This window comes from Crocodylus porosus, unplaced genomic scaffold, assembly GCF_001723895.1.
Source record: "Crocodylus porosus isolate Cpor-Errol unplaced genomic scaffold, CroPor_comp1, whole genome shotgun sequence".
NCBI lineage: Eukaryota > Metazoa > Chordata > Crocodylia > Crocodylidae > Crocodylus > Crocodylus porosus.
The window spans coordinates 24,571,567-24,587,862 of NW_017728886.1; the positions used below are offsets into that span (position 1 = coordinate 24,571,567).

Below are 16,296 nucleotides of genomic sequence, written 5' to 3' on the forward strand. Positions count from 1 at the left end.
CGTCAGTTGTCAGTTGCCCCATCTGGTTTAGCAGGGGTCCAACATTGCCCTTGCTTTTCCTCTGGCTCCCCACATACCTGAAAAAGGACTTTTTGTTGTCCTTGATGCCTGAAGCTAGTTGGAGTTAAATCAGTTAAGTCTGATACTACATTCAACCAAGTTCATCTTAAACCAGTTTCAGCCATTTTGAAACTGGTTATCTGCACTGAACTGATGTTCTGTTACAGGTTTAAACCAGTTTCTGATCACTTAAAATAGGTTATGTGTAATTTCTGTCCCTAGCCATGATGTTTTTCAAATAATACAATGTAATAATACAAAGTATTACATCACTTTACAATGTAAAAATCTATATACTTGTATACACATGTATTGTCCTCTAGTACTCTGCTACTATGGGTATGCCAAGCTAAAAGGGCTTCTGCCACTTACACCTACATCTTCTATACTAAGGCTCTGATCCACAACAGAGCCCACACCTGGGTAGGAGTCTGTTTCAGAGTCTGGTGCAAGATCAGGGCCAGGCTGAAAAAAACCAGAGTGATTGCTCAAAACTGAATCCATAGTGTTCTCTTAACATAGCTTCTAAAGGGAAATACCTGTATAGATATTTATGACTTTACTGTGCTATTACAGCTTCACTATATGGTTGCCATGGAAAAAAATTACCGTAACCTGTGTTCTAAAGCAGATCTGTATGTCCATAATTTTCTGCCTCTTTTACTCTAAGTTTCTTTAAATACGGGTGTTGCTCAAAGAGGTTGTTGACTGCCCACCAGGGACTAATCTTTGAGGATTTCAAAAGCTAGGAACTTATTTTATGTTCTAAACTCTCACAGCTTCTGTGAAAAGCTAACATCTACCAAATACTTTTATGAACTGAGCTCCAAAGGTTATGATTAATATACCACATAGATCCCAACAGGATAATTATAAATTAATAAGGAGTTCAAAACTCCCAAATGGAGTGATATGAGGTTGCCATCACTTAAAAGTGTTCCTTTTTTAATTTTCAAAGAAAGAAGAGGGGATCACAAAGATTCTGATCTCATTTCAGTACAAACCTTACTCTGTGCTCTTTTGATATTCCAGGAGGAAACCTTGATGGTTTCATAGCTTACCAATTAAGAAGGCTTTTTAGTGAATTCAGAACTACATGCTATCAGCATTAATGCAACTGCAAATCATTAAATCGGTTCCGCACATCAAAAGACATTTTAATTGACTTAATGGTGTGTGTGTGTATACACACATGCACACGCGTGTGTATATAAAAGCTTGTTTTAGCTCTGTTACAGAAAATAGCACTAATTATCTGGTTTTCAGGAACTGAACTAATGCAAGACCTTTTATAGACCCAATCACAAGTATTCTACGGCTTTAAAAAGTTTCCGGGTTTGCACTGAGTCCATGCTTAGGGGGTAAATCTAACTCCAGTTGAAACAGATGGCCGTTTTTCTACTGACATGAGTAGGAGTCAGATCAAGCTTAAGTGGTTAGAACACCGCACAGGGAGTCTGGAGATATGAATTCTATTTCTGTCTGTGCAAAGATTTTCTAGGAGAGCTTTGGCACTAAGCCTCTCTCTCTCAGTGTTTCTGTCTAAGCCTCCACATCAGTGCAACTATAATGATAACTTACCAATCTACCTCACAGGAGTGTTGAAAAGCCTGACTTGTTAATAATTTGGAATACTTGGTGATACTTAATGTAAGTGTTCTAGCAACAAGATGTTTATGATTGATAGATGATTTTTAAGAGGTAAAAAATACTAAACTTTAGTACAGTACAGTTTATTAGGTACTTCTTTTCTCCCTTTGTGGATTTTTGGAAATAAGCCTTCTACACAAAAGAGTCTACAGTTATGCAAGGTCGCCCGTAGCCACTTCATTTCTTTCTCTCTCCCCTATCACCACCATCTATCCCCATCTTGCGTATCAAGCTGGTTACTATCACACAAAGCTTTGAGAGAGTCCTCCACACCAAAAAAGTTCCATGTAAACATAATCCAATAAACCCTCCAAGTTGACATATAGTTAAAAATAACAAAATTAATTCAGTCACAAAGACAAATGTAAAAAAGATGTCTCAGTGGTTTTTTAAATATTTGACTTCCTAAATGTAGATAAACTAGCTTGGAGACAATAAAAATTAGACTGCATTTTATTTTGTGGAGAACAGTGGAAAATTGGCAAGAAGCAAGATTTTGCAGTGAAATAGAGAGGTGAACAAGTTGTAAATGATTCTAATATCTTCCAGATGGCACATTTTACTTGGGAACTGAGTTTAGAGCAATTAAAGGCATGTGAATTTCCTATAAATACTGAACTTTGCTAGTTTGACACTGGAAAGCTCCATTGTCTCTGAAGTCTTCAAACTGCTAAGTGCTTTTTCCCCACTTAACATGGAATCCATGGATTTGTGAATCTCTCCAACTTAACAGACATATCTTTTTACCATTCAAAAATGTAATTTTCCTATACCAGAAACTTATGGACTGGAGTTCTGTACTACAGGGCTTAAAATGAAACATTTCTTCCCAGAAGAGCTTTTCATTTTTATGTATCAGAATCATTTTATTATAGTTTGAAGCTCAATCCTACATCCACTGAAATCAGTGGTAGCTTTACTGCTGCCTTTCTGATCAAGCCCTTTATTTAGTTAAATGTATTTTGCAGATAAGGTTGCTAAATATCTCAGTAGCTGTATTCCACTTTTACCTTCCCCAGGGCAGCTGGATGGTAATGCCATTCATTATAAAGAGAAAAATGTGGGCTGTACTTTCTGATTTTCATACCTCAGGCAGGAGTCAGTATTGCACTTAGTTGTGTGGTTAAAGGTATAATTTATCTCATGCACTTATTTCTGTTTCAGAATTTTCCACTCATAACTTGGTCTAAAAAGAATACGTTTAAGTAAATGTAAGGAGACCTATTTTGTTCCCATTTGCACCTATAGGGCACGTCCTCACAAGCGGGGAATATGTTTCCCTGGTGACAAACAGCAGTGGCACATGTGCTACTGCTACATGTTCCTGGGGAATGTCAGTGCCATGCGTGCACATTGTCCAGGGGGTAGGGGAGGGTAGGCTGGGGTCAGCAACTGTGCATGGAATCCTGGGGGGCCTCCTGGAGCTGCAGCCATGGCAGTCCTCCAGTAGGCATCCTGGCCAGCAGCCAGAGTGTTGCTCCACCCTGCCGGGCTCAGGTTTTGGGTGGTGTGCATTGCCACCAGGTGCTCTGCCCGCTTTTTTTAGGCATGGGGTTTTTTTGACCCCAGGATCACCCCGGGCTCAAACCCCCTCCCTCCCTCTCTACAGATCAGCAGTGCAGGGAATGCCTGCATGTACAGCATGTGTGGTGTGCGGCACCACAGAGAGGTCTGTGGTGCTATATAGCGCACATGCACACTTGTCTGGATGCATCCCTAGAGTCCTATTTAGCCAAATATTCCGTGTGAATTGTCATAAAGTCACTGCAGCTACACTGATGTATATCAATAGAGTTTGTGTCCTTTGTTCTCCATGGAAATGTATAGCCATTACGTTTAGATAAACCTAACTAGAGTTAAGTCTCTCTAAATGCCCATCTGTGCAACCATTCCAAGGCGTTAAATTGGGGAAAAAATGCAAGCCTGATCTAAGTTAGCTCACCTGAAGAGATGAACTGACTTAGATCAGGAGTGCATTAACCTGATCTATAAAATCCATGTACACATTCAGAGGGCAGCTCTGGGGCTTAGAAAGCCCAGTAAGTAACACCAGCCTGTGCTCTTCCTACCCCCCACCCCAACACTGACCATGCAGTTTTTAGTCCCCTGACCCTCCCACCCCTGGATGGACAACATGCCTGCATGGACCCACCAACGTCCCTTCCCCCATAGACTTGCTAGCACCTCTGGCCATGTGTAGACAAAATGCGTGGTGTGTGTGAGCACAACACTTTAAAGCAGGCTAAATGTTTTTGCACATTAATTCCAGCCGCTGTAGGAAATTCAGCGGTGTAATGCACCTTAAAAGACTTGGGGCTCAGCAAACTAAAACACCTCTGAAAAGTTTTAGTTTGCTGCCCCTACAGCTGCAGAGCGAAGCACTGGGCTCTGTGCAGCTCTGTGGCTCTGTGGAAGCCCTGCAGGCAGCCTGGCAGCAGCCCAGGAAGGCAGGCTCCTCACTGGAAAAGTTGCGAGCCTGATTTTTTTCCCCTGCCCCCCCACCCTGGAGTCTGCCTGCCTGCCTGAGCTGTGTGGGGGTCTGGTGCTTCCCTCCGCAGCTGCTGTTTCCCTTGGGTCCACAAGAACCGGGTGTCACCTGGGGGGTAGGGCGCTGCTTCTGTGGAAGGAAGCACGACCCCCCTGCAGCCCAGGGACTGCTCTGCGGGCTGGCAGCTCGCCCTCCCCTCCCTGCCAATGGAGAGGCAGGTAAGTGTGGGGTGTGTGCATGACATGGGAGTTTACTTCACCCTAAATTGAAGCGGTGGGTTTAAACACCGACTGCTTCAACTTAGGGCCCCCAATTTGTCTACACACGCCTTCTGATCCCGACCAGCTTCCCCTCTGCCCCCATTCACACCAAAGCTTCCTGTGGACTCACAAGGCCCCACGTCCTGCCTGGCCATCCCCCCCACCCTGAGTTTCCCACACAGCTCTTGGCACTGGCAACTGTACACCCAGTCTACACTCATGCAGCTTAAAGTTAGCCACATGAACTTAGACCAGGTGCAGCAAATGGTTGTATGTACCCCACAAGACTGCTTGGATATAAATTAGTTCAAGATGAGCTATCCACTGGGTTAGCTCTTCAGTACTGACAATCTGAGTATGCAAAAAACATGAGTCAAGCACCGAAATTACGAAAAATAATGAGATTTAAAACATAATTATTAATTAAGTGCTCTTTTAATTTGTTTCTGGATTTTAAATCTTTATGACGAACCTGGGTCATATTTTCAGCTTTTCCCTGTTATCATCAGAGCTAGAAATGTACTGTTTTTAATAAAAGCTCAGATTCATGAATAATTACATGAGGTTCAAGAAAAACACCAAATATTGTGAGACTCATCATACAATTATGACATTCACAACACTGAATGCTATTCACTTGCTTTTCTCCTATCTTTCCTTTTATTTGCTCTGCTATTTTATTGTCTGGTAGAGCAATGAGCCCACACTAGTACATGCTTTGTGGAATCTCATTATAAAGTACTGAAGTTTGTGAATTACTGAGCAGATCTACATGAGATGCTACTGTGTAGTAGTTACTTCACGTTTATTTAATACTTGTATAATCAAGTACTAACTAAATGTACAGTAACAGAGTTACTGAGCAGTAGCACTGGTGACCACCTAATATGCTACTACACAGTAGCATATTAGCACTGTTGGTGCTGTGATGTGGTACTGTGCAGTATTATTCGGCTACTGTGCAGTTAGCATCTCATGTAGACGCACCCACTGAGTGGTGGCTAATGGGACTTTTCTTTGTGTAAAATTAGCAGGATTTGACCTTAGTTGAACATGCACAGTAGCACAACAAAGGTGGGGGAAACTAGGGAAGCAGCTCAGAGCACCACCCTTTTTTGGCATATGAGGAAGGAGCAAAAAATAGGTATTACCATAACTGTGGCGGATCATGCTTCTGAGATCAGCACCACAGCAGTCAGCACTGCCTTGGGTGTCCCACAGCTGCCCAGGACATAGAGCTGCTTGGCTATGACTCTGAACACACTCAATCAGATGCATATACATACACTCCATAAAAATTCATAGCTTCAAGATCACAAAAATCTATTAGGAGCAAGAAAGACTGTCAACATGATGGATATTTAAATAAATTTGTGTAAATACCTGTCACTTTAGATAGCATAAATTAGGGATTAGATTTTGTACTGTATTCCTAAGAAGCGCAGCCCAGAATGCACAGCACAGGGGAAAGGCATAGTAAGAGGCTTTTAAGCCACCTTGCTCTTGATCCTCAGTTGTTCAGAAGCCCCTGGGGAGGCCATAGCATAACTGTGCCCTAAGCAGTTTTCTCAGTCATGGCAGTTGCCATGACTTGTTCTATGGGCTCCAGAGTTGCCATGAATCTTTATTGTACTGCATGCTCCAGAGTATCCTTCCCACCCCAGGGCTCCAATCCTGGCATGCCTGTACAACTGGGCTCAAGGGGAGATTATCGAAAGCCAGCCTTATAGCTGTCTGCAGTTCCTACATCAGGGACTTGAATTGAATACAGGGCTCTTATGACCTCCTGTTTTGAAGGAGCCTGACTTCTTATTTCTGAATGCTTGGGGTTGGCAGCAGTAGAATGATGTAGAGTTGTAGAGCAGCACTATAGCATTCCACCTCTGTAAATATTGGATAGCCCCTCTAGGCTATTAAATCAGTTACCAGAGACAGCCATTCTAGTGAAAAGCTCTGATGAAAGAAAGACTGGCAGACACTGAAGTAGGGGCCAGAAGGGGACACAGTTTGCCTTGCACTTAATTTCTTTAATGGTGTTTGTTACTTTTTCTTGTAGCTAATAAACTGGGACTTGGGTTGGTATTCCTGGAGTCTTTGCAGTTCTTGTCCTTTGAGCTTCAGGATACAAATTAGCCTGTGTCACAAGCGACACAGTAAATTCCACACAGTTAACCATCAGTCAGTGATGGTGCACAAATTTATGATGCAGTAGAACTAGAAACTCTTTTTTTAGGTTTCCTGTTGCTGTGCCCTTCTGTTTATCTAAAGCAAGAGTTGTGGGGTCAATAAAAAAAATACTGCTTGTGCAGGCAAACCAAGCAAAAACAATTCTCAGTATTAAAGATAACATGACCTATTAGTTCTAAACCAACTAATAGGAAGAAGTGGATCATCATAAAAGTTCGAAGTGCTAATGAACCTCCCAGAATGCTCCGGGGAAACACACATTTCCCAGTGCTCTGGGGAAATACCCCTTGCAGCCCCCCAAGCTTGTCTCTAATACAGAACTGTTCAGTGTAAATTCTACTTGCTTCATTGTCTTTAAAAGGATCCAATAACATTTCATGAAATACAGCCATATGAAGTGAACATTACATTTCTTTTTGTTGTTCCACACACACAGTGTGATTGGGAGGCTGAAACCCACCCAAAACTCCAGTGACCATTTTGCCCTCACCTGTGTCCAATACAACTCTATAGTTCTCTTTGTTTGCAGGGATATTTGAGTAGTTGTTGGCAAAGATCTTTTATCTCTTACAGGTGGATGACCAAATTATTAGTGATCAGGCTACAGGAACAAATTACAGCAGGCTGCAGAATACACAGGCGGTTCATGCAAGTCTACATAACTCTTGTTTGGTCAATCACTACTTGGTTCATAGGGTCAAGTTACTCAAGGAGCAGATTAGAATTCAGCTGAATACTGTGTGACTCTGAGAGGCAAATTTTAAAGAAAAAGTCATAAATTCCTACTGCCTTAATAATAGGAAAACCTCCAGAAATTGTGAGTAACTTCCTACAGTAGCTGACTTCAGCAGCAGACAATGCTTTATAGCAGTTTGACTTTACTTTCAATAGCAGGACTTGCTATCATGCATTTCAGGAGTCACTAACATATTCAGAAGCAAAAAACAGACACAAGTAAAGCACTGTAATCTCCTATTTGAAGTTGGGAATAAGGAAGTCTCCAAAATCTGTGTTCTGAGGTTGACTACATTTCTCATTGTCCACTTCTTTCTTTTATAGGTACTGCCTAGCCTTTCCCCTAAAGCTATAACTCAAGTGCAGCCATAACACAAAAAAGACAGAGTTATTTTGCAATTCCTTTAAGAATTCTTTGAGGAATTCTATATTCTGTCATCATTCCAATGGGAATCTTTCCCAGACGTTGTTTTATTGAACCATAAAATTAGTACTGTCTAGTAGCATGTTTGGCCACTGAGTGGGAGGGGGAATGGGGTAAGACATTTTTGTATTGCACTTAAACAAGCTTCCACCCAGCAGAGAACACCATATCCAGCCCTGTTAGGAATTTGGGAGCTTTGCTGCAATATGAAGTCTTTAAAGAGGCCAGAAATGGGAGATTCCAGAGGAACTGCAGAATCAAGTATAAGGTGCTTAGAGTTTTCTCTACAATAACATGGGTACCTCCAAGCATATATTAAAATGCTACCCACACTTAGGACAGCTCTTTCCTCACTCCCTAAATGCATTAAATACCCTATATTTCAGGAAATGCTTCAAGTAGCATTTAGCTCTATATTTATATTTACATTTCTATGTCTAGGCCCTAAGGACTATAACGTTACAAGAAATATTTGCCACATAATTGGCAGCGGTAACAGAGCGATGAATTGCCGACTGGGAGTTCCAAATTTGCAAACTCAGTACTCCAGGCCCTGAGCCAAGACCGTCTGGGTGCACGGCTGAGGTGACATATTCAGTCTCCTCAGAGGGATGCCAATGTGCCAACTGCATCCCTGGCACAGCATTTTCTACTGACAAACTTATGGAGTGGAACTGGTACCAAGTCCAGAGGGAGATGCAAGCTGCTTACTGAGCTTTTTTGGCAATAACACCACTCTCAAGTTGTGACTGTACATTCTTCTATTCACAGGAACTGTTGTTTGTGATACACTTTGGTCTCTGTTTGGTGGTATTTTGAAGAAGTGCTAAACTGACAGCAACACTTCCTTTCCAAATATAAAACAGTGTAATCCAGGGTAATTTGATTTCCATAAGAAACATACCATTCCCCTGGTACAGCAGCTCATCTATCAAATACAGCAGAAGAGGATTTGGGGCTGTAAAACAAAAGACAGAGCCCCTGCAATGTAAAAATCTGTTCTGTCTATACATCTGCTCTTCAAACTATTTCTCATTTTCATCTCTTGCTATCTCTTGCTTCCTACCTACTAGGGCTGTGCAAAATTTCAGCAGCTGTTTTGTTTCAGAGGTGTTTTGGCCTGTTTTGGTGCCCAAAACACCGAATCCAAATGGAAACAGAAGGCTCTGAAACATCTCCAAAACTAAATGAAATCATCCAAAATGTTTTGAAAGTTTTGGAAAATTTTGGAGTTTTGGGGCTGAGCTTTCAGGGAAAGAGAAACTAAGAAGGGGGACGGGGAAGAGGGATAGAAGGACTGCTCTGATATGGACATCTATAGCTAGCCAGTGTCTGTGATCTGTCCCTGAGGTCCCTTCCAATCTCAGTGCTCTGGGGGAGGGACAGCAGCCTGCTGTCATCCTGCGTGCAGAGCCAGGGGCCCACACCCTCCAGGAGCCCTGCAGCCCTCCCAGGGGGCGTGGGCCCTTGGATCTGCATGCAGGATGACAGCATGGCACTTGGTGCAGGCTGTGCCAAACGGACTCAGGTGTTGGCACTGGCCCCTACCAGCAGCAGCAACCTGCTGTCATCCTGCACACAGATCCGGGGGCCTGCACCCGGGGAAGAGTCCGGCACAGCCCACAGCCCTCCCAGGGGTTGCATGTCCCCAGAGCTGAATGCAGAGCTAGAACCAGTGCCAGCATCTGAGTCTGCTCAGCACATCCCACGCCAAATGCTGGGAAGACTGGTGCTGCCACTGGCCCCAGCCGGCAGCGGCAGTATGCTGTCATCCCATGCGCATATCTTGGGGCCTGCACCCCCCCGGGAGGACTGCGGGGCTGTGCCAGACTCTTCCCGGGGGGTGCAGGCCCCTGGATCTGTGTGCAGGATGACAGCAGGCTGTTGCTGCCGGCTGGGGCCAGCACCAGCACTAGATGCCTTCCAGCACTCAGCATGGGGTGCTCTGAGCAGATCTGGGCGCTGGTGCTGGTTTTGCTTTGAATAGTTTGAGGTGCGCTTTCACAATCACCCCTGCACCTATCTCCTTGACACTTGGCAGGCTTCATGCCCTCAGAAGGGGCTACCATCCCTGCAATTTTCATCTGAATCAGGCAAGAAATTACAAAGCTATAGGCATTTTAGTGATTCCCCATTAAAGCGAATCAGGCCTATGCCTGAAACACCAAAACAGCATCCAAACTCTGAAACAGATTCGGCTGAATCAAAATGGGACAGTGATCTGAAACACTGGAGCGAATCACTGTTCCACTGAAACGCCAAATCTGAAACCGAAACAAAACATACCCATTTTGCACCACCCTACTACCTACCCTCTCATGGCCAGATTTCTTTGCTGCCCATGATTAATTCTCCAAAGTAGAAGAGAGAAAACTATCACTTAAAATGCCATATGATCTTCAAGGCTAGAATCAGAAATTATCCATAAACTGGAAAAAGTAATAAAGAGAATGTAACTCAAGAGTATACACTGTGGCCCCAATCTTGAAAGGTATTTAAATGCCTAACTCCCATTAATTTCCATGGAATAAGACACTTAAATATTTTAGAAAGCTGGCATTAAGCGAGTCAGGCAAAAGAAGACCTTACATCTGGCTATTTAAAAAAAATCTTTTTCTTATTTGGTTATGCTGATTATTTTACTTCAATGATAAGCTGACTTCAGTGAAATGCTGTTACTGTGAAAATGTAACTTTCTCATCAATTCCTTATAAGTGAAAACTAGTAATACGCTTCTTTTGAAACACCCAGTAGGTCTTTCCAAATAAGCAGAGTTGATATTCATGAAGATATTTATACAGATACAAAACAGCAAGAAAAAAAACTAAAACCTCTTTTAAGTGTAGCCCTCCCCCAGCTCACCCCCAAAGCCCCTTTTATAGATCTAAAAAAGGTTAACAAAGGTCACAAGTCCAATTGTAGGTCAGACAAAACATCTGTAAAAGTATGTCAAAAGTGAACATTTCCTCTTTGTGTTTCCATCACTTTGAAATGGGACAGTGAGGCAGGCTAACAATCTGAACTACTGCTACTAGAATAAATAAAATGCATCAGAGGAAATGCAGTTAGCACAATATTTCACATATGTTAATGCTTACAGTTCCATCAGTGTCAGCTTTATTTTCTACTTGATATACACCAAAGCTGGCATACAATTTTTACAGATGAGGTAATGTCATTTTTAATTTAAAGGGCCTTAAGCCGTCCACTTTAACTAGTGATATCATCTTTGCAGTTGTCTCATGGGGCTTCATGTAAACATAAGTAATGTGCCTGAGACAGTTTGGAACAGGGTTGTTAAAGATGACATTGGTCATCATGAAGACATTTTTTCCTTTGATCTCTTTAAAATTGTCAGAAGCAGTTTATGTTACTGCCATTTTTAGCCATTTGTGGTATATTAATATATCCTGGGACATTTCAATGAGCATAACAGTGGAATAAAAAGCTGAAGCAAATTAATGGCAACATTTTAATGTTAACTGTAGTAGGATAATGAAAAGTAAATGAGATTGTTTGACTAGGAGCAACTTGATAAATAAAAACGCGTTATGATTGAGACACAATAAAACACAGACTGCCAGGCAGACAAAAGCATTCCATTGTTTCAGCCCTGTCATTATGATTCAAAAAGGGTCCAACATGACACCCAGGTTCTGAAGACCACCCAGTTTTAGGAGAGAGTGAATCTGGTGCCATCAATTACATCTGTGCCCTGTCTTTTATCAAGGGCAATGCAAATCTCCAGAATCACTCACCAATGTATCTTTGAAATGGGTCATCTTTATTATTTCTCTGAGAAGGCTGTTTCAGGTATTACTGATCTCCCTCAGTGCCACTTAAAGTCAGCTTTGCAGGATCAGGTCCTTGAAGGTGTTATTTCTAATTCAGAGTATCAAGAAATGCTAGAGCATCACTATTCTCTTGAAGCAAAATTTTACTATTACCCATTATGCCGTAGTTTTAATTTAGTTTATAGATGAATTTGTCTGTACGTATATATAGAGAGAAAGAAAAGATGAAGACCTAGACCAGAGTTCCATATGCTAAATGAATCTGAATATTATAATAAGTCATTAAAAACACATTGATTCAAATATCTAAACAAGAATATTTACTAAATGAATACATTTTATCTGAGAAAAATCAACCGCTGTAATTAAAATATGGATTCGGGGATTTGCTTTATTTCTAACATGGAAAATGACAGATTTTCTACCAGTGGCTTGGAACACAGTAGAGTTTTGAACAAAATCAAATGTTTAGGGATTCATTTATTATTCTGTGGACATATGTTTAGAGGGTAGCATACAGAAATCAAAGTATTGTTCACAGAGCTCCAGCCAACGAGACATTTTTGAATTCATAACAGAACTTCACAGTTTGAAAAGAATGCTATGCATTATGTATTGATAACAACACCACCATAGACAAAGGAACACAATTTAATAATACAGAATTGTGCTCATGAGATTTCCTTTTTTTTGTTAATTGGTTACTTTAGCTGACATTGTCTGCAAGCATAATGGACAGCATTCTTCCTAATAGTTCCATGTTGCCAGATGATGTCTACAGACATGATGTAGTCCATTTTAATTATTTCATTTCACTTACATCTCTCAGCATAATGCAGTTTCCAAGCAAGCTGGCATTTTTCTTGATTATCTTTGTTGTGTTATGGTTTCTAAATTAATTAAGTCTCTTTCTTTCCTGGAAGTTGAAAGTTTCTGTCTCCCATTTATCCACCAGGTATGATTATGTTGAAGTGATTGATGGAGATAATGCAAATGGACGCTCTTCGGGAAAGTTCTGTGGAAAAATTGCTCCCTCTCCTGTGGTATCTACAGGACCACATCTCTTTATCAGATTTGTTTCTGACTATGAGACTCATGGAGCAGGATTTTCCATCCGCTATGAAGTTTTCAAAAGAGGTGAGCAAAGAATTCATTATTGTGTAGCTTATTATCTATATTTTTCTTTTTCTCTCTAAACACTCTGAAAATATGAAAATTTGCTTGAAAATGAATGTCTTATTGCTGATGCCATCAAATCCCAGGGGAGAGTCCTCCTCTAGTCTATGTTATCATAGCTACATGGGTGAGCTCTAGCTGAGAATCTACCATGTTTGTGCACAATCTGACAGCCTTTTCCAGCAATCTGCAAAAATGGTTTATTAAGATTTTTTTTAGCTGTTGATACTCTTTGTGCTGATAACGGCTATGTCAGAGGTTACTACCTTAATAGTGCTATAAAGCCTTGAATTGGTTAGTGCTTCCCTCCGCAGTTCCAAAAGATAGCAGGCAGGGTTCAGAAAGGACCTAAGCACACATGGCCAACAGATGATGGGAACATCAGAGTGGTATCACTTTCAGTCTTTGTTTTGGAGGGCTAGGGGAGAGAGGCAGGTCCTGCTGCTGTCAGGCACATCCTGCTGACTGACTGGCAAGGAGTTTCAGTAAGGCTATAGAGCATGAGCAGCTGTACACAGAGACAAGAACATCCGGAAGAGAGAAGCTTCTCAGGATTAACAGGTTCTGCAAGTGGCCGCCACTCTGATTTGCTGTCTTGCCAAGTCACCGGCTATAGGGCGGTGGTGAGATCATTTCTTGGCCCACACATTAGCTGTAGCTGGATGAAGATAAACATATCACACATTCACAAGCCAGGACCCAAAGTAGAGAATAAATGTAAAAGCATGAAAGTTTAACCTTATGGGAACACAGATTTCCTTTGACAACCCAAGCATTTGGAGCCAGATTTCCTAAGTCACTGTAAGCTCAGAGGGCATTTACACACATGTGGGGAGCCTGCTCCAATGCATTGGAAAGAGCATCAGAGCACACTCGATTAATCAAGTCTGCTGGAGCACATAAATTGACATGTTCTGGCAGCCTCACGCGTCACATGTATCAGCAGCACGGCATGTCTCCGTGCTGAGAAAATGGCAGCAGTGTGCTTTGAAATAAAACACAAGTGAATGGTAACAAGAAGGGTTTCTACAAGTATGTCAGTAACAAGAGGAAGATCAAGGAAAGTGTGGGTCCTTTACTAAATGGGAGAGGCAACCTAGGATGCAGAAAAGATTGAAGTACTCAATGCTTCTTCATTTCAGTCTTCACAGGTATGGTCAGCTCTCAGCCTACTGCACCTGGCAGCACAGTCTGGGGGGGAGGTGAGCAGCCAACAAAAAAAAAAGCAAGTTAGGGACTATTTTGAAAATAGTCTGTGGGGCCAGACAGGATGCACCTGAGGGTGCTGAGGTAGTTGGTCAATGTGACTGCGGAGCCATTGGCCATCATCTTTGAAAACTCATGGTGATTTAGAGAGGGTCTGAATGATTGGTAAAAAGCAAATATAGTGCCCATCTTTAAAAGAGGGAAGAAGGAGGATGCAGGTAACTACAAACCAGTCAGCCTCCCCTCAGTCCCTGGAAAAATCATGGAACAGGTCCTAACCATTTCTAAGTACTTGGAGAAGAAGGTGATTAGCAGGGTTTTCCATTTACTGTGGAAACACAGTAAAACCCAGATTTTTTTATTTTAGGAAGAAAAACCTGGATTTTGTCATTTTAAGGAGAAAAACACAGATTTTCTCCTTTAAAGGATAAAAATGCAGGAAACAGTGGGTTTTGAAGGCTGGCAGAAGCGGGAGAAGGGTGATCAGCACGGGGTGCCATGTGCATGTGTGATCCAGGCAGCCTGGAGAGCAGCTCCCTGCAGGTCAGTCTGGGGATGGGGGGAGGAGGCAGAATTGAAGCCCCCAAAGAGAGGAAGAGAGGGGGTTGGGCAGGGCTGGGGCTGGGGCTGGGGCCAGGGCTGCTGCCCAGCTCAAGCAATGCATGGTGGTGAGGTCCAGGGCCACATCTGCTCCCCTGTCCCACAGGCTCTGCTCCTGCTGTGCCACCCATGGGGAAATGGGAGCCAAGGTCCCCACTCCACTCCCCTCCACAACAGAAGCTGCTGACTCCCATGGGTGGAAGGCACTGCTGTGAGAGGCAGGGGGCTGTGAACACGGGTCCCTGGCCCCATAGCCTTGGCAGCTGGGGGCCCTCTCCAACAGGACCATGTAGGTGGAAGGGTGTGGTTGTGGGTGGGGAGTGAGGGGCACCAGCAGGGTCAGGAGGCTGTGATGGGGCACCAGTAGGGGTGGGGGACTATGATTAGGGAGTGAGAGACAAAGTCAGAGGCAGGGCACTGGCATATCATGGCCGTTCAGCACTACAAAGCAGTGCAGGGGGGACAGCCACAGCTGGACCTGCATCCTGGTGAGCAAAGGGGGAGGGAGAACTCTGATTTTCCATGATAAAAAACCTAAAATAAAACACCAAATTTAAAACTGTAAATATATCAATAAAGTATTGTGTTCAACTGATATCTATATAGATAGTGTTGTTTCATTTTAATCATGGAAAATGTGGATTTGGGGAGTTTTAATCAGATAATTTGCAATTTTTAAACAGAGACAACCAGGTTCCCTGATGATTAGAAACTTTCAGCATGGATTCACCAAGGGCAAGTCATTCCTAACCAACTTGATTGCCTTCTATGATGAGATGACTGGCTCTTGGGAGACCAGTGGATGTAGTATACCTTGACTTCAGCAAGGCTTGTGATAGCATCTCCCAGAAGACTCTTGCTCCCGCAACATTCTTGCAAGCTAGCTAAGTTAGTACAAGTCTGATGAATGGACTGTAAAGTGGATAGAAAACTGGCTGGATCATCAGGCTCAGAGTACAGTAGTCATTTGGCAGCTGGTATCAAGTGGGGTTGGTTCTGGGGCTGGTTTTGTTTGGTATCTTCATCAGTTACCTGGAACATGGGATGGTGTGCACCCTCAGCAGGTCTGCAGATGATACCAAGTTGGGGAGAATAGTGGATACATTGGAGGATAGCGGTAGGATTCAGAAGGCACATTTACTGCACAGTAACTTTTACGGAACAGTCACCTCCCACCCCCAGGCCCCCATTAGATCCCAGGGGAGGCACACCTAGGCCAAGGGTTAGTAAGGAACTAGTTAGGGAACTTCTGGAGGGACTGAATGTATTCAAATCAGCTGATCTGGATGATCTCCACCCTAGAGTACTAAGGGAATTGACTGAGGTCATTGCGAGACCCTTGGCATGGCTTTACAAGCACTCGTGGTGCTCTGGTGTGGTGCCAGAGGACTGGAAGAGGGCCAAGTGGTTCCCATCTTCAAAAAAGGCAGGAAGGAGGACCTGGGAAACTATAGGCCAGTTAGTCTTACCTCAATCCTGGGCAAGCTTTTTGAAAAAATTATTCTGGCGCATATCCATGAGGGGCCAGCAGGGGAGATTATGGTTAAGGGCAACCAACATGGGTTCATTAGCAGCAGGTCCTGTCAGACCAACCTGATGGCCATTTATGAACAGATCACCAAATCCTTAGATGCAGGGGTAGCAGTGGACATAGTCTTCCTGGACTTTCGGAAGGCCTTTGACACTGTCTCTCACCCCGTTCTCATTAAGAAACTG

General features: G+C 42.9%; 1 protein-coding gene across 4 annotated transcripts in view; it reads left to right on the plus strand.

The window, feature by feature from the left end:
- Positions 1-16,296, plus strand: part of NRP1 (neuropilin 1) — a 151,121-nt gene that overhangs the window by 46,578 nt on the left and 88,247 nt on the right. For all 4 annotated transcript variants that reach the window (XM_019531006.1, XM_019531015.1, XM_019531023.1 and 1 more), the window contains exon 3: positions 12,554-12,735. In XM_019531006.1, the coding sequence (XP_019386551.1) occupies positions 12,554-12,735 (182 nt within the window). The remainder of the gene's footprint in view (positions 1-12,553; positions 12,736-16,296) is intronic.